Source organism: Lepidochelys kempii, chromosome 3, assembly GCF_965140285.1.
Source record: "Lepidochelys kempii isolate rLepKem1 chromosome 3, rLepKem1.hap1, whole genome shotgun sequence".
NCBI classification, from domain to species: domain Eukaryota; kingdom Metazoa; phylum Chordata; order Testudines; family Cheloniidae; genus Lepidochelys; species Lepidochelys kempii.
In genome coordinates this window covers 208,050,615-208,069,875 of record NC_136382.1, presented here as the reverse complement: position 1 = coordinate 208,069,875, position 19,261 = coordinate 208,050,615, and the positions used below count along the sequence as shown (strand labels likewise).

The 19,261-nt window shown below is 41.7% G+C and overlaps 1 protein-coding gene across 3 annotated transcripts in view; it reads left to right on the top strand.

The window, feature by feature from the left end:
* Positions 1-15,353, top strand: part of NPHP1 (nephrocystin 1) — a 37,759-nt gene extending 22,406 nt beyond the window's left edge. The window contains exons 15-20 of one of the 3 annotated variants that reach the window (XM_073339800.1): positions 1,016-1,092; positions 2,582-2,681; positions 4,376-4,488; positions 11,121-11,194; positions 12,981-13,025; positions 14,951-15,353. In XM_073339800.1, coding sequence (XP_073195901.1) covers positions 1,016-1,092; positions 2,582-2,681; positions 4,376-4,488; positions 11,121-11,194; positions 12,981-13,025; positions 14,951-15,160 — 619 coding nt within the window. In that variant the 3' untranslated portion in view covers positions 15,161-15,353. Of the gene's footprint in view, positions 1-1,015; positions 1,093-2,581; positions 2,682-4,375; positions 4,489-11,120; positions 11,195-12,980; positions 13,026-14,881 lie in introns of all 3 variants that reach the window. The other 2 variants (XM_073339798.2, XM_073339799.1) reach the window with 2 other exon arrangements.
* The last annotated feature ends 3,908 nt before the right edge of the window (positions 15,354-19,261 follow it).

Sequence of the window (19,261 nt, the reverse complement as noted above, 5' to 3'; positions counted from 1 at the left end):
TTAGATGCCTAAATTAAATATGGTTTCAGGAGATTCACTTTAGGCACCAAAGTCACTGTGGAGTTAGGAGCCTAACTTAAGTTATACAAATTTTAAAAAAAAAGGAGTACTTGTGGCACCTTAGAGACTAACCAATTTATTTGAGCATGAGCTTTCGTGAGCTACAGCTCACTTCATCAGATGTTTACCGTGGAAACTGCAGCAGACTTTATATTTACATTATATTTACAGTTTCCACGGTAAACATCTGATGAAGTGAGCTGTAGCTCACGAAAGCTCATGCTCAAATAAATTGGTTAGTCTCTAAGGTGCCACAAGTACTCCTTTTCTTTTTGCGAATACAGACTAACACGGCTGTTCCTCTGAAACAAATTTTAAAATTTCTCAAGTAGTAGTAGAAGTATCAAGTAGTAAGTGAGCAGAAATCTTGAGCCTGTTAAGTTACCAAATTTATTGAAACGTGAGAAATGTCAGAAAGTTGAGTCTAGAATTGTCCATTAGAAGTGTCATCTCTGAATGATTGAGCAGTGTCAACACAATCAGTTTCACATTATTAAAGTGTATTTTTATAAATACCTTTTGGTTGCTGTTTGAATGAACAAATACAATTGACACAAGACGAAGACTGCGATTTGTGAATGTGTGAGTGAGACGAGACCTTTGTTCAGACTGCAGATATATAGGTTTTTGGGAAGGAAAACATGATGAATTTTTTGTTAATTTCATTTTAAACCACACTGTTGAAGTTGCATTTAAGAGAATTATTGCTAATATTTATTTTGAAATGTGGCTAATTTGTTACTGTACAAGAGAAGCTTCAGGTTTGCTTCTTGAGTTTCAGCTGTTGTGAGTGATTAAGCAAAATCAGCTCCCATTAAAATATTAATAATAAAAACTGGATCTCTTTTCTTTAAAAATAAGAGAGATCTTTGCTTTATTTTCAGAGAAAAGTGATGCTGTTGTTTTCATTTCCCCCTGGTTATGTTTATTAAAGTATATTACTATTTATTTACAGGACATATGAGCTTCTTTTGAATGGTGGCACACCCTATGAGAGAGGTATTGAGGTGGACCCATCAATATCAAGAAGAGGTACAGTTTCACATGTACATTACATAAATGAAATGACACATAACAATTGGGTACTGTATTTTGCACCTTTGCACGCTTATATATCCTCTGAGGTTCTGAGTGTAGTGTGTAACAATGCTCGACATTCAGATTCCCTTGGCAAATTGCAGGGAGAGGAAAAAGAGCAGGCATGAGCTCATAAACAGCTTTATTTTACAAACAATGAGGAAATTGACTTTTTTCTAAACTTGTTACTGATAGTCATTCATGACAATGTATTATCACCATTATCTATAGTATCTACAATTATGTCCTTCAAAGGGAGATAAGCAGGAAGAGACTTGTAATAAAACAAATATGTGGCAGGATGATGATAGTTTTTATTGCCACTTTTTTGTAATAACCTACATTATTCAGACTTGGCTTCAACTCACATCAGAATGAGGTTACCTCAGACAAATGGCAAACTTTTTCTTTTATAACATATCCTTCCAAATAAGCTATCCATGCCCTGATTATCTTAAATAGACCTTAGCAGTGGAGGGCACAACCCAGCTTCCATTAAATTATCCCTTTAAATAGTATCACAAATGAAGAGGCGGAGAGAGGTTGTTTGAGTGCTGGCTAGGAGCATTCTTCTGTTTATGTGTCTGAGTGAATTTGATCTTAACATTGACCTAAACAATTATGACACCAGCCAATGTTACTCTTACCTTGTCTTAAGAGTTTCATGATTTTTAATAGTTGAGTTTTGTTTTTTTTGTTTTTTGTTTTAAAATGGATGCATACAATAGTGTATTGTTTCTTGAATTGCACTTAGCAGCCTTAAATAAGTTACTTGTTATGGTATATGTAGCGTGTGTGTGCATATCCTCCATTGCGGTAAATTAAATTTCACCGTAAGTGGTTCAAATGATGCACTGTCTATATTTTAACTAGGGGGTGCCCCCAGTGTTCCTCCTTCACTGTGATAAACCTATTTGCCAGAGGTGCTTGTTGTTGCAGGCCGTGGACAACCTTGGCCTCTCCCAACTCCCTCCAAACAAATGACCTGCTCTTCTCTCTCTTTGTTCTGTCTCATTTGCCCCTCCCCTTCTTACCATTGTTTCAAGGGTCGGATCAACAGGCTGAAAGAGCATATGTCTCTACTTTTACTGAAAAATCATACACTGGTGCCAAGCTTCCCTTCATAGATAAGCACTGACTTTGCTATGCATCTCTCAAGGCTACACATTATTTAAAACAAATCAGAAAAAAGTTCTTTGGTACTTGCTGCCTAGATCATGAGGTTATGAGATGTTGACTTAAGAATTTGCTAATTTTAAATTATTTTTTTTCTTGGTTCAATATCAGAAAGGAAGTTTCCTTTTCATGCTTGAAAAGTGGACTTGGAAACTTAGCTTCACTTTGCCATGAGCATATTTAAATGTTCCTTTTCATTTTATAATACTCTAGCTTCAAAACATCTGATTTAATTTTTGATGTTTATTTCAACTGTTTATGTCTTAAGCAAGCAGTGGTGTTTTCCATCAGATGATAACACTAAAGAAACAGCCTCAACTTCTAGTGAAACTGAGATCATTAAGCACACGATCAAAAGGCATCCTGAAGTAAGTGTTCTACGTATGGAAAAATAAAGTGAAGATCTGTCCATGATACTTTGGGTCAGTGGATCAATTCTAATTTAATGCATAACTTGCAAAAGTTGATCACCAAGTTTTGTCTGTGTTTTTTGTTTTAGAAAGCTCTCTATGTACTTACATAGCCTCAGTTACCATATTATAAACACATATTCCACAAATGTTAATCAAACCATACAGTTCATGAGTTGGGGAAGTGTTGTTATCAGGCAGATTGAGTGACTTCCCTGAGGTCACACAGGAAAACTGCCGGAACTGGAAACTGAAGCCAGCCTCTCGAGTCCTTGTCCACTGCCTTAAGTACAAGAGCATCCTTCCTCTTTATAGGTCCCCTAGTGGAGAGAGTGCTTACCCCAGAAGTGTAACCTCTGTAGAAAACAGTGACCACTGAGGCTACGTATGTTCCCCTCAAAGAACTGAATGTGTGGTACAGGGTTACATGATGATCATTGGCGGAGTCTCCTGCTAATGGAAGCAGGATCAGGAAGAACTCACAAGACCACTGCAAAGGATGAGAAAGCAAGGAAGTTAGCTCCCTTAAGATTCATTTCCTTAGCAACACTACAAATGTTGATAGTGACTTATCACATATTATTGGCCCACTGTGATTTTTCTCTCAAGACAAGATGTCCTTCCCTAGAACAGCTTCAGTGGAGGAATCTAAAAAATGGGAGTGGCATTAATGGAAGAAAGTGGCCAAACACGCTCTCCTATAAAACAGCAGATACTGTGGCTTACTTGGTGGCATCACTGTGATATAGAGAACAATTGGCTTCACATTCAGCTTTGCCTCTGGATGTACAGAGTTGGGGTGTCCTCTTTGAGGGACTAGAGTTCTTTAGCAAAAAAAAAAAAAAGTGTGAAACTGAAGGCACTTAAGGATTCAAACTTGATACAAGTCTTTGGGTTTATATCGGGTTGAAGCTAGAGGAGCCAAGGCATTTACCCCAACTGAACATCTGGCCTAGACTTTGGAAGTCAAGAGAATATTTTTTGGTGCTTTGGTGAAGGTCAGCATATGGCATGTGTGTGAATTAAACATAGGCACTTGGAGAACTCTTTTGGCCCTTAGAATGTACATGGTTACTATTTCAAGATTCATACATAATTTATACTTTGTATTGGAGAGTAAGCTTCTTTAAGAGTGGGATCTGAATTTAGACGGACAATACTGCAGCAGTTGCTATATAAACTAATTTGGCAATTATGGCTTGATCCTCCCCCTTTGTAGTCAATGGGTGTTTTGCCATGGACTTCATCGGAAGAAGAATCAGACCCTTTAAAGAACAATTTAGTCTCTCCAAAGTGTCTCCTGGGTAGGGTTTAAATATGTTGCTGCCTGGGAAAAATCTGAAATTAGATGTGCATTTTAATGACTGTTCTTCCATTTACACAATCAAACTCACAATACTTTTGACTAGCTCTCAATTTTTTCCTGATTCTAAACAGTCTGAGTCATTTATTGGTGGCACTGAACTGCTTCTCACAGTCTATGTATAAAACACATGGTCATAGTGATGGCTTTGTGAATCTGTAACTTCATATAATATATGTTTATTCACATACATTGATATGGCTGTAATATGTTTTCCAGCTTATGGGAATGCATTGCATGAGTTGTTTTGAAAACAAATCTATAACTTTTTATTTTCTCTTTCTAACAGTCTGCTACCAGAAACGTTAATTGGCAGTATGTGCTACATTCATCTCTTGATATTTTATCGACAAATTCTCAGTGATGTGCTCCTGAAGGACAGAATAAGCATGCAAAGTGCTGGTAAGAATTGTTGTTCTAGTGAAAAAGAGTCAGATGGGAAAAGGTAGTGTTGGTACTCTCTGCTTCTGGTCACTTTTTCAGGAAGAGAATGTTTGCAGAATTACTAGAAGTTAGGCCTAGCAGAATATAGTATATTACATGCACCCAAGTTTGTATATATTTTACTTTTCTAAAAAGAAGTTTAAAGATTTGCACAATGTAATAGATCTCAGCCAATTAGGATGGCAGTGTGTTGTTTTTGTAATGTAATCATTTGTCATTAACTCCAGTTTAAGAAAGATCTGGGGCCCATTGTGTTAACTGCCTTATGTTTCCTGCCGTCTTATGCTGTTTAACCTACATGTTCCAATTTTAAGAAGTATGAATGAAAGTAGCACACCGTATCTAGAGTTGTATAGACATTCTATAACCATTCAGTCTGGAGGAACTTCATTTGCAGTTTCCAGAGGAAACTGAATGAAACCTCTTCTCCTTCAGGTTTCAGAGTAGCAGCCGTGTTAGTCTGTATCCGCAAAAAGAACAGGTGCCACAAGTACTCCTGTTTTCTTCTCCTTCAGCCATTTTTAGAGTCCCTTGTTTCTACTCAAGAGTCTTTTTTTAAAGTTTGTTTGTATTTGTATTTCAGGCTAGTAATATTTTAACTTGCATCAAATGAGTTGTCATATTTGACTAAAGTTCTCGCAGTGGAATGCAAACGTTGCAAGCATAGTTTTTTCAGTGAAGTGTAAAAGTCTACTGTAAAAAATTATTTTGAAAAAAGTATTTGTTGCAACACTTGTGGTCCTTATTCACCAAACATTCACTGAGGAGTTAGGAATTCCTCATCACTCAGAATCACAGTGTTGCATTTCCTATGTTTCCAGGTTATCTCCAAATTCTGCTGCAATGCTTTAACAATGCTGAGTATGCATTTCTGCAGTGTACAGCATGACAGGGAATGTCCCTAAAGGAGGGCTTTTTTCACTCTTGAAAATGTTTACAAGGGCCTTTAACTGTCAGGATCCAAACCTAACTTGTTTATTTTTGATGTGTATATTCTCATGATATCTGCAAGCAAACTGGAGAGTGGTTCTATCATTATGGTTAATAATTCTTCTCATGTTTCCCTAATCATGAGGGTACGTAGGAGAGGAGTAGAGGAGCTCTTAAAACCTATGTCTGACAGCAGAAAGAATAAAATCAATGAATCTTAATAGATACAGGTTCAGACATATTCCTTTCAGTAAAAGTATAACAATTTTACTGTGTTCTCTAATTGTGACTATTTAAAAAAGCCACAATGTAATACATTACGAGTGTTAACCATGGTGTAGTAGGTTGATATTTATTCATACTTTAGAATGAGGCTTTCTTCTCTATCTCCCCCCTAGACTTTCTAAATAATGTACAGGCTACTCCCAGGGTAAGGACTTCTGTAGTGCTCTTACCAATAAAATGAAGCCAACATTTCTAGTTCATATTTAGATACCCAAATACGTTTAATTTTCAAAGGTGCTCAAAGTCATAATTCCCATCATGGCTTCCCGAGAGGTAATCTGTGTTGTGGATACTCAGCACATCTTAAAATAAGACCCTTTCTTTAATTTTTAGCATATATAACCTCTCATTATTATTTTATTAAATTAGACTCTGAAGATAAAAAACCAATAATCTACTAAATGAGTTTAAGGCCAGAAGGGACCGTTGTGATCATTGAATGTGACCTCCTGCTTAACAGCCCAGAGAATCTCACACAGTGATTCCTGCAATAACTAATAACTTCAATTTGAGCTATAGCATGTCTTTTGGAAAGACACGGTCTCTTTATTTAGAGACTCCAAGTGATGGAGAATCCTCCACATCTTTAATAAGTTGTTCCAGTGGTCAGTTACCCTTACTGTTAAAAGTTTCTGCCTTATTCTTCTTTGAGTGATTGCACATGTCCATTCCACTATAGGTGTGTGCATGCCTTGTGCACAGTTATCAGAGAACTTTTTCCCTCAGTAGTACCTGTTGGGGTGGGTTGAATGCCCTCTGTCACCACGCGCCACCGTGTGCCAATATAAGAGGGCAGAGCCATCCCTCAGTTCTTTCTATCGTCAGTGACTGTAGGAGTGCTTCCACTCTTGCTATCACAAGTTTATCTCGCTCACTCTTTGTTTATAGTCTGTTTCTCATTTAATGCTTAGTAGTGAGTTTATTTAGTATTCAGTTAGTGGTAGGCTTTTAGCTGCTAGGTCTGTTTTGGACCAGATTTGGTTTTCAGGACCAGAGTCATGCCTTGCTCCCCAGCGTTTAAGTCCTGCTGGTCCTGTGCCAGACTGATGCCGGTCAGTAATCCACACCCCAGCTGGGGGAGGCCTAGGCCAGTGACAAGTGTTACGCTTGTAGAGGGTTTAAGCTGTGCTCAAAAAAGAATACAGCAGTGAGGCTTAAGTGTCTCCTTATGAAGACAGCACTTGGCCCTCCATTGGAGCTGTCATGTTCAGAGCATTCTCTGAGAGGGGCATCAATACTTAGTGCCAGGGCTTTGGAGCGGAGCCCGGGGCTGGAGCGTGGAGCAGCTCCAGAGCAGAGGAGCTGCAGGTTTTTGCCTGGAGCTGGAGCAGAGCCGAAGAACAGCTCCAATGCCCTGGCTAGTGTGCCTCCTGAGATGTCTTCAGCTCCACGTTCAGTGTCTCTGGTACCAAAGGAGAGACACAGAGCTGCCAAAGACATGGTACCTTGCTCAGCAAGACTTTTGGTACCAAGGCCCGCTAAAAGCAAGGCCCCTGCCAGGGACTCTGAGGGAAAGCATTCCCCAGAGTGCTCCTCTCCTGCAAAGGGGGGCTAGTTGACTCTGGAACCTATGTCAGGTCCGTCAAAGCCAACGCCTGAAATTTCTGTTAATCAGACCCAGGATCCAGTTCCAGTACTGACGACACTGGAAGCCTATGCTGCCGCCAGAGATCTAGACACCTTCTCTCGGCTCCAGTGTCCCTAGTAATGCAAGAAGGGTTTCAGCTGCTATCAGCAACTGAGATCCCTGCACCAGCCCTGCAGAAACATGGGGTACCAGTGCCTAGGAGGCTGGTATCTTCCAGGGGAAAGCCACTGTTAATATCCCTGGTCCACATGGATTCAGCTCCACCATTGTCACGGCACTCAGTCATCTTCATCAGATTCTGAAGTGGGATCTTTCGTGTCCCATACCAGACAGGAAGCTTATCCTCCATCTGAGCTGTAGGGTCCATGAATGTCTCAACAGTCCCAGTAAGGGGCAATGGCCAGCACAGCTATGGGGCCCACCACCACCACCACCATATCAGTGGCTGTTCTGGATGCCATGAGGTGTCTCTCCCCCTGCTAGGGCCTCTCCTCATCCATCAGAGTTGGCTTCTTCGAGGGTGCACAGAGGTCATTGGCACTGCACACAATGTTCCCCCATGCCCAGTATCAGGCAACTGGAAGTTGCTCAGACAGCTTCTCCTCCAGCAGAGGCAGGTCAGCCATTGCCTCAGCATCCTCATCAAGAGGTGAGGCTGTAGAGATGGTGAGCGATTCTCCCCTGCCAGAGGATTACAAGGCTCACCAAGAACTGCTTTATGCAGTGTAGTTGTAGCTGTGTTGATCCCAGGATATTAGAGAGATAAGATGGTGAAGTAATATCTTTCATTAAATGCTTGGTGCTGGTAGCTGTGTATCAAAGGAGATTGGGAATCCATGTCTTTTCCTACCTGGGAGACTGGCCAGTAAGGGGCAGGTCTCGATCTCAAGTTCTGTCCCACATGGCAATCATTCAGTCGACCTTCAATGCACTGGAGGTATTACTCAGGACAAATCAATTCTAGAACCTGTGCAAAGAATAGAGTTTATCAGAGCACTACTGGATGCTACAAAAGCCAGAGCGTTTGTGCCCCAGTAAAGGTTCCAAACTCTCCAAAACCTATTATTGCATCGAAAAGTGCATCCCATTACCACAGTGAGCACTTTCCTCAGACTTCTGGGGCACATGGCAGCATGTACGTATGTGGTACAGCATGCCAGCCTTCACCTCAGGAGGCCTCAAGGATGACTAGCGTCAATGTATGCCCTGTTGACATTGTTTAGACAAAGCAATTCACATTCCAGAGGTAGTTTGGTCCTCCCTGGATTGGTGGACAGGCCCTCAGAATGTTAGCGTGGGAACCCCTTCGTTTTTCTGCAGCCGGCGCTCACACTGATCACAGATGCCCCACCCCTGGGTTGGGTGGCACATATTGGAACCCTACAAACCCAAGGGCTATGGTCCTCACAGGAGCCGAGGGCTGATGTAAACATCAGGGAACTACGTGCTATCTGTGTAGCCTGTTCAGCCTTTCGCCCAAGTACTCTGGGGGAAAGTGTGCCAGTGTTAATGGACAATACAGCACCTATGTTTTACGTAAACAGACAGTGAGGGGTGCGTTCGTCCCAACTGTATCGGGGGCAGTTCTGCTCTGGGAGATCTGCATAACCAGTTCCGTTACCTCAAAGTGATTTACAGCCTGAGAGAGTAGAACACACTGGCAGATCACCTACGCAGATCTTTCTCCGCTCACTACGAGCCAGACACAGCCAGGCCCATCTTCCAGCTGTGGGAATTCCCCAAGTGGACCTGTTTACAACAAAGACCAACAGAAAAATGCCATCAGTTCTGCTCCCAAGGGGGGTCACAGCCCTGCATCTTTGATGGACACTTTCCAGCTATCATGGAGAAACTCCCTGCTGTATGCCTGTCCTCCAAAACCATTACTATCCGGAGTTCTATTCAAGGCCAGGTAGGATCATGCTTGCCTCATTCTAATAGCACCAGCATGGCCTTGCTAGCATTGTTGGTGAGGCCTCTTTCACCTCTCTCATTAGATTCTGATGCGATTTCTCAGTACCACAGCTGCCTTCTCCATCCCAACCTACAGGCCCTCCACTTGATGGCATGGATGCTTCATGGCTAACTAGAAGTGACTCGACCGAAAAACATTCAGGAGGTGCTTCTGAAGAGCAGAAAGCCTTCAACTAGGTGTATTTATCTGGCCAAATGGAAACTGTCTGGTTTCAGCAGAGGTCTCCAAGGCAGGTTTCCATTAACCACATTGTGGATTATCTGTTGCACCAAAAACATCAAGGCCTATCGGTTAGTTCCATTAAAGTACATTTGGCAGCTATTTCAGCATTCCACCCTCCACTGGGAATAGACTGTTGTTTTTTTCCAGCCCCATAACTATAATATTTCTAAAAGGGCTGCACAGATTATGCCCTCTGGTTCAACAACCTGTTCTGCCATGGGATCCCAACCTCATGCTAACAAAGTTAATGGGGCCTCCCCTTGAAGCTGTTGTGGCATACTTCCTACTCCACTTCTCTATGAAAGTGGTGTTTATGGTTCCAATAACCTCACAAGGGGAGTGGGCAAACTGAGAGCCTTGGTCTCAGGACTTTTGTACACAGTTGCCCATAAAAACAGAGTTTACCTATGTCCTCATCCGAAATTCTTGACAAACGTGGTTTCCAATTTCCACATGAACCAGGAAATGTATTTGCCAATGTTCTTCCAAAAGCCTTATATGCACACAGATGAGCAAAAGCTTCATTTTTTGGACATGAGAAAAGCATTGGCTTTCTACTTCAACCACACCGGACCATTTTGGTCCTCAGTTATTTGTTGCAACTGCAGACAGGGCAAACGGCAAATCGGTTTCCACTCCGAAGATTTCCTGATGGATTTCCTTTTGCATTCGGTTGTGCTGCCAGTCAGCTAATGTCACAACACCCCCAAGAGTATTGACTCATTTGATTAGAATGCAAGCAGCATCAGGGGCCTTCCTAGTGCAAATTCCTGTTCAAGACGTTTGTCAGGCAGCAACCTGATCATCAGTTCACGCTTTTGCTGCTCATTATGCCATTTCCCATTAGTTCAGGAATGATGCCAGTTTTGGACAGATCGTTCTGCAATCACTGGTCAGGTAGACCGCAAGCCCACGTCTCCCTTATTCTGCAGTGGTGCACTGTGGCAGAGGGCACTCAAGTCATTGTAACTGAGGGAAAATGTTCCCTGTCAACTGTGCATGAGGTACGCACACACCTACAGTGGAATGGACGTGTGCAACACATGTCGAAGAACAACAGTTACGGAAAAGTAAGTAACTCTTCTTTTTTTTCTAGTCTAATTTTTTCTAGATTCAGCTTCCAACCAATGGATCTCATTATACCTTTTTCTGTGTAGGGAAAACCAGGCAAGATGGATATTGTTCAGAGTTATGTAAAAGTTATTTGTATATTTCTTTAAATAACGAATACTCCTGAATTAGGCAGTTTAAAATGCCTATTAAACTCTATAAAAAGAATTCAGTATTTCATTTTCCTGATACATTTTGAAAATGGTCAATTACTAATATTTACTAAACCTTGAGTATTTCACCTTTAAAATGTGGATACAATAGAACAGTACAATAGTTTACATTGTGTTCAATCTGTTAGTCTTTAAAGTGCCACCGGACTCCTCTTTGTTACTGTGTTCAGGGGTACTACTCAAAATCATGAGAAAGTGCAATGATATTTTTAATGCTGAAATTCTGAATCATTTTTAGTGCGGATGTAATTGTAATCTTATTTAAAATCTCATTAATCATAATAGAGATAATTGTTTTCCATTTCAGATTTAATCAGTAATCCTATTTTAGCAACTTTCCCCAAACTCATGGAGCAGCCTGACCTTATGGATGCACTTAGGGTATGTAATACATAGTATATTGTTATGACACTTGTAGGCTTTTAAGGTATTACAAGTGATTTGGTGAGGTTTTTTTGTTGTCTTGTAAGTAGTAAATGGAAAAAGCAAATGACAGAGAAACTACAGTTCTTTCAAGCATGTGCAGATTCGATGAGCCTACATTCCTTTTTTACTCATTTACATCATAATTAAGGAAGGCAATCAAGTACATGTGACAGAAGCAAAGCAGAAAGATGTATAAATACTACTTCAAAATTTTCCCATAGTGTCTGGAGACGGATTCTTTTGGGAGTGGGGCAAGGGTGAACTATTTAACAGGAAAGAACTGAACAAATGAATTGAAATAGTACAGTTTAAAAGCAGACTTTAATTTTACTAACATCTTTCTTTTTTTCATATTTACTGCTCTTCACAATTTGTTAATGGATTAAATTCAACCAGTACACAACTGGTGTTCTTCTGTCAGGGAAATGGACATGCCCACCAAGTAAAATGCAGATTTTTGTGGCATCAGAAAGTATTTGGCATTCCAATGTTATCTGCAAAATGTAGGGTTTCAATAAAAAATATTAAACCTGTGTAGTTGTGAATATAACCTTGCAGATGTAAACCAGTGCACTGCTGTCTTCCTGAGTCTGCAGACACACTGTAGTAGTAACTCTGAGATACGAGCTGCCACGATGATCTCAAAGTGGTATTAAGCAAGTTGATTGCTAATCGTCTTAGCAGAAACATTTACTGTTCAGCCATATGGTTGATGTTCTTCAAAAATAAGGTTGCAAATTAAAAATTTACAATTTTTTTTTAATAGTGACAATTTAAATAAATTCAATTATTTGCAGTCTTCAGGTTTTCTCCTTGTCTACACTCACCTCAGTCCAAATTAAGGAACCAAAGTTAAATGTTACAACACTGTTTGGTCACCCAGTCTGAAGAAGGCCCAAACTGTGTTAGAATTGTTTTCTTAAAAAATGATTGACCTTAGATTATTTTTAATGGGGTTCTAACTAGTTAGGGGCAACTTCTGGTGATTTCTATACAATTTGGTCCAGCAGTCATTCGTTTAAATAATGATAATACACATTTAGATTCCTTAAACATAAGGAAGGCAAAGTTCAGATGTGAACTAAACAAAAAATAAACTCTTATAAAATTCCCCATTGAAACACCGTAGATTTTGGCAAAAATTCCCCCAATGAAATCTAATTGATTTTGGGAATAGACTGAGCTGACTTCATCAAAACTCCCTGCAGATTACCACTGCTCCTGGAAATGACCATAATTATGCACCCCCTTGACAAAAGGGACATGGAAACCACCTTTATTTATTCCTTGAATCCTCCTTGTCCTCTTTGGGTCCATGACATTTCCCAGATGGTGAGAAGAATGTTAGAGTATTGAGTGGGGGGTCACTCTCTGGTCTCCCAGAGGTACTTAAAAGTTCCAGGAAAAACTTTTCTCCTCCCCCTGCTCTCTTTCTCTCTGTCATTTCCCTCTCATCCTTCCAGTCCAAGTCCTGTCCTGCTAAACACACTTGTTCTGGAGAATGTATGGCAGTGACTAGAAAGATAGGTGGAGGGAGGACAGATCCCAGATTTGTGCTAGAAATCTCTGCATCCTGTTTTGTGGCCTCGTCTGCTCTTTGATGTCTGAGGACAATACTCCAAGTATCAACTGGATTGAATCAAGTCAAAGAAATGTCTTTTGCAGCTCAAAAAATGTCCTTAAATGCATCTTCACAGTTTTCCAAACTCAGTCTGATGTCAAGTTCTGCATTTTATTTTAGAGTGCTTGGGCAGAAAAGGAAAGCACATTAAAGCGATCAGAAAAGGTAATAACAGATTTTCTGTATGCGATATTAAATCTTATCCAAGCCAAAGGTATTTCTATCAGTGCTTGTAACAGGGCGAGACTCACCCCTGCAGCGCCACCTGTCAGTCGTCCTGGGAATTAGCTCTTTTGACCCAGAGTGCCCTCTGCAGGCTGGTGCCTTGCTGCGCCTAGCCCCCCTGTCCCTCCCAGACCCGATGTCCTTTGTGCTTGGGCGCTGCCCCCTGGCATTACACCCGCTCTCTGGGTCTCTCCACACAGGGAAACCCCCAGCCACTATCCCCACCTCGCTTCAGTGGCTACTGCCAGTCACCATCTAGCCCCCTTTCACTGGGGCCGACTGCAGTCAGTAAAAGCCAATCATCACAGGCAAGGGGGGGTTTGGACCAGCTGCCTCTGCCTACCCTGGGCCGCATCCTTGCACCTTTCTGGCCTTTAACAAGGCTGCAGCCTGGGGCTTTTCCAGGCGGGAGCTCCCTTGCCATATTCCCCAGCCCTGCTCCCCTCAGGTACTCTATTCAGCTTCCCAGCAGTCAGGCCTTCTCCCTCTAGAGACAGAGAGAGACTGTTTGCTCCTGGCCCACTGCCCTCTTATAAGGGCCAGCTAGGCCCTGATTGGGGCGTGGCCACAGCTGAGGCTGCTTCTCCCTTCAGCCTTCCCCAGCCACAGCCCTCCCCTGGGGCTGCATTTAACCCCTTCCGGGCAGGAGCGGGGTGACCACCCCGCTACAGTGCTGTAACTCGATGGAATAATTTCTGTCGCTAAAATGATTATAGTACTTACTTCTAAACTGATTTCTGTCATTAACAGAAATGGGATGAGAAGAATTAAGTACTATAAATGCAGTTCTTCCCATCCTTTTTCATCCACACTTGTAGTATAGTATCAAAGCAACAAAGAAGGGATGTGATGTTAGCTTATAATTATAGCCAGCTTGCCTCAGTGTTAATATAGGATCGTCATGGGTTGCTTTCAACCCTCATAGTCCATAAATGTAAATATCCCCTAGTGGTTTTTGGTCAGTGTAGTATGACGGACTATTTTGTTTTATAAACAAATAATACTGAACATACATGTTTTATTGGCTGTAGGCCACATGCTTTTAAAGTTGAACTGCTAAGAATAAAAAGGTACCCCTTGTAGTTTTGTTGGGGCCTGAACTAAAGGCCATTGACGTCAATGGGAGATTTGGATCAGGTCCTTGACATACTGTATAAAGATTACATCAGTTTTTCCCGTAATAAATAAGCTTCCCTCCAGCAAAACCAGTGAAGACAAGACTGGAAATCCCTGGTATTTCAAATGTAAAAACACAAACAGGAAAAACATTTTTCTGGGGGAAAAGAAAAGGGGCTTTAAGACTGTCTCTATAGGGTAGATATTAAAGGAGCAGTAAAGGACACACACAGTTTTTCCCTTTACACTTAACAGTTTCATGTTATTTCCTTTTTTCAGTTAAGCTTCTTTCACAAAGAAGCCCATTTGTATCAAGGCAGTTTTATCAGGAGTGTCATGAAATAGAATTGGTACTTGTTGGCCCCACTGTATTTTAGTACATTAAAGTATAGTGCAAGAAAAGTTAGGGTTAAACATTTTAAAATAAACCAAATTAGGCACACTAAACATCAGTGTACATGATAACACTGCTGGCATTTACATGACAGTAATTTTTTGAAGCATCGTGGGTTTCTCAACACCGAATATCTAAAGATGTTCCTGAGAACTGGGAATAACAGTCAGCAGAATTACTATATCTTCTCATTTTGGTTTTGTACATATGACTCACTAGAAATGCTTTCAAACCACACAGGCTTTTGCGGGGGCCTTTCTGAACGATTTCATTTTCTTACTTTTAGAGAGACCAAGAATTTCTGAAGTCTGTGTTTTTCCTGGTGTACCATGACTGTGTCTTCCCTCTTCTCCAGTCCACTTTCCTCCCAGAGCACAAGTGGGCAGATGAAGAGTCTGAAGCCTCGCGCTGGAAAGTGATTGCTGACTTCCTGAAGCGGAACCAAGAAAAAGACAGTGCACTCTACTCTCTGCTCTCCTCAGAAAGTGTTCATAAAGCTTTTGATATTTCAGAGATCACATACGACTTCTTAGGGCAAGCAAGGAAGAGCAGTGCCTCAGTTTGAGTGGACTTTTAAGGCCCTTACACTGTCGCGTGTACAAGACTAAATTAAAAACATAACTAATCATCTTACCAAAATGAGAGAGGATTATATTACCACATGGGTTGGGTTTATTGTTTGTCCAAAGCATATTTTGCAAGCAAATTGTATTGTACATAACAATATTTGCACATCATAAACTTTTTTTTACACAGCATATACTACTGGTTTATAACAAGTATTTTATCTCCTTATTTACATGATTTTACAAAAAAGCTTTGTTTTCATTTTCAAATGAGTACCGTTATCAGTGAAATCCATTGCTCCTCCTGTTTTGTGTAGCTGAGTGTTGTGAAGCAAAAGTAACCCATTATCCTCCTTCAAAAACCCTCCTTAAAACTCTCCTTTGCCGCGATGCCTACAAAAACCGGCTAGGCTGCTGTCATGCTGAGACCAATATTGCCTTATTGTTTCCTTGTACTCCCATATGGGTTTGTCTGCATCCGTCTGTTGTCTCTTGACTTATATTTAGATGATCCCTGCCTCAAAGAGCTGACAATCTTTTTGTTCTATGCCTAGCAACTTGGGATCTTGGTCTATGACTAGAGGTCCTAGGCAGTGCAATAATACAAATAATAAGAACATAATGGCTATACTGGGTTTGACCAATGGTCCATCTAGCCCAGTACCCTGTCTTCCGACAGTGGCCAATGCCAGGTGCTTCAGAGGGAATGAACAGAACACGGAATCGTCAAGTGATCCATCCCCGGTTGCCCATTCCCAGCTTCTGGCAAACAGAGGCTAGGGACACTTCAGAGCATGGTTTTCATCTCTCCCCATCCTGGCTAATAGCCATTGATGAATCGATGTGCCATGAATTTATCTAGTTCTTTTTTGACCCCTGTTATAGTCTTGGCCTTCACAACATCCTCTGGCTAAGAGTTCCACAGGTTGACTGTGTTGTATGAAAAAATACTTTGTTTTGTTTATTTTAAACCTGCTGCCTATTGATTTCATTTGGTGACTCCTAGTTCTTGTATTATGAGAAGGAGTAAACAACACTTCCTCATTTACTTTCTCCACACCAGTCATGATTTTATAGACCTCTAGCATATCCCCCCTTAGTCGTCTCTTTTCCATGCTGAAAAGTCCCAGTCTTATTAATCTCTCCTTATATGGAAGCTGTTCCATACCCCTGACCATTTTTGTTGCTCTTTTTCTGAACCTTTTACAGTTCCAATATATCTTTTTTGAGATAGGGCGACCATAGCTGCATGCAGTATTCAAGGTGTGGACATACCATGGATTTATAGAGAGGCAATAGGATATTTTCTGTCTTATTATCTATCCCTTTCCTAATGATTCCCAGCATTCTGTTCGCTTTTTTGACTGCTGCTGCACACTGAGTGGATGTTTTCAGAGAACTATCCACAATGACTCCAAGATTTCTTTCTTGAGTGCGAACAGCTAATTTAGTCCCTGTCATTTTATATGTATAGTCGGGATTATGTTTTCCAATGTGCATTACTTTGCATTTATCAACATTCAGTTTCATCTGCCATTTTGTTGCCCAGTCACTCACTTTTGTGAGATCCCTTTGTAACTCTTCACAGGCAACTTTGTACTTAACTATCTTGAGTAATTTTGTATCTGCAAATTTTGCCACCTCACTGTTTACCTCTTTTTCCAGATCACTTATGAATATGTGGAATAGGACTGGTCCCACTACAGACCCCTGGGGAACGCCACTATTTACCTCTCTCCATTCTGAAAACCGACCATTTTTTCCCTACCCTTTGTTTCCTATCTTTTAACCAGTTTCTGATCCATGAGAGGGCCTTCCCTCTTATCCCATAACAAATAATATTAATGAAGCATGGACCATAAAGTTGAGCCAACTATTTAGATGTAACAATATTTTCTATAGTTCATTTAGAATGGCTGTGTTCACGTCTCAGTTTCAATATGGGCGTCTCCTTAATGAGAAAAATGCAGGAATCTAGGCACAATGCCCAAGTGACCAGGTAAATTAGTACGCAAAGAAAACAGCAATAAAATACTTTTTTTTAGGGAACTAGTTTAGCAAAGTCAATCAGGCTGAGAAATAAGTATTCATCATGCATTCCCAAGTAATGAGCAGCAGGATACTACTGTACTTCAGAAGAATATTTTTAGTGTTTTCTTTAGGACACTCAGAAAAGGTGTGTTGGTTTTGTTGCTAAGCAGGGGCTCAACAGGATAAATAAAACCTCTATACTCTTATAATGTTAAACAGATACCTGTGTTTTGAGGTTTGGTGTCAAGTTATCACTGACTTACTTCTATTGTAACCACCGCCATTAACAACTTTTAATCTTTTATTAAACTCCTGGAAGAAGGAGGAAAAGCCCAGACTTGCATTAGAAACTTAGGAGAAAAAGTGTTTATACAACTTTTTATTTCTTTTCCCTCTCGCTGGATAGAGCCTTTTACTGGAAAAGTTCCTTGCTTGACAGTCTGTTAGATGGTGTTAAATGTGTTTGTTGGGAAAAGATCAGTTATTGGTATTGTCTTGAGTTGTTCTGAGTCTAGTCCCGCATTTGGTCACCGGGAACTGTTGTAGTAAGTGGCACCAGACAGTCTCTCTGCTCTCCCTGCTGGCACAAGGCCTGTCTGGAGTGCCCAGGAAACAGGTGGGGCCGGCCAGCAGTGCCAGGAGCCTGGGGGCAGGGCCTGAATGCAGTTTGGAGGAGATTGGAAAGGGATTCGCCGAAGACATGGAGCGGAAGGACTCCTGCCGCCGAATTGCCACCAAAGACCCGCAGCAGAAGAAGCGGCGGCGGGTCCTTCACCCCCGGTGTGTTCGGCGGCACTGAAGGACCGAAGTGGGGGAGGGGGAAATGGAGAGAAGATTGGATGAGGAGCCAGAGGGGAAGGGGGATGGAATTGATACTGGCTGGGCAAGGAACGTGGGACCAGGAGCGAGGAGCCTGGGATGGTACTTCCAGAGAGGTGGGACTAGTGTTTGCTAGGCAAGGACATTGGGGGTAAGATGAGTAGCTTGAGAATGGATACTGGGACTAGCTAGGTAAAGGGTTGCACTGGAACCAGGGGTGGGGCAGAGACAGGTTGGAGAAGATAGGCAAGAGTTTGAAAGTTGCACAGACACCCTTAACTCTGGCATTTCCTAACTTTTAAGTCCGTGATACAACCTCAATAATGTTTTTTTAATGTAGGTTTTGTGTCTCTCTTACATATTGGGTAAGCACTGTCCAGGGTAGGCCTGCATTGCAAATCAAGTAGGCATACCAGTGCCAGCTTTAATCCTGCTAGCATGGGTAACAAGAGCAGTAAAGACATGGCGGTGTGGCCCCTGGCATGGGCCAGCAACCTGTGTACTCAGGGTCCCTGGCAGGCTTATCCTGGGGCAGCTGGTCTGGGCTGATATCCATGCTGCCGTGTCCTCATTATCACTGTTACCTCTGCCAGCTACATTAAAACTGGCGTGGCTATGCCCACCCATGCTGCAGTCAGACCTTAATTTGTGGTGCAGATGTACTGTAACGTGCAGGGGAGAGGGCAGTGCTGTAGGGGGAGTTAACAGATTGGACATACCAAAGGGTGAGAACTTATTTAGGGTAGTCCGAGGGGCAAGACCTGGGTGAAATAATCTCTTAATGGGAGGAGTGGAAGACCCAGAACTTGGGAGGTTTGAGAATTAGCAGATAACGCACTGTAGGAAACATTCCTGCCCTGGCAGGGTGATGGACTGGATTTCTTAATACATTTCCCTCTCTAATTTTTGTTATTCTTTTCTAAGAGTCAGCAAAACCTTGGAGAAGATTAAGGCATTGATTACACACTGCATGGCATTGCCGGTTTGCAGGCGAACTCCTGGGGCCCTGGTGCATACATATGTGTGTAAGTACACGCTGTTATGGAGCCCCAGGGTCTGGTCTATGGCCTTTGGCGGCTGGGATTCCTGTCTCCGTGGCTCCCTGCAGTGAATCCAGCCAAGTGGGAGTCCTGCGTGAATATCGTACTGTGCCCCTTCAGGGCATAATTCTCTCAGTGAGCGTTCAGAGCAACACAGGCAGCCTTTGCAAAACAAGGTTACCGTTTATGAGTCACCTGGCTACAGAGTCT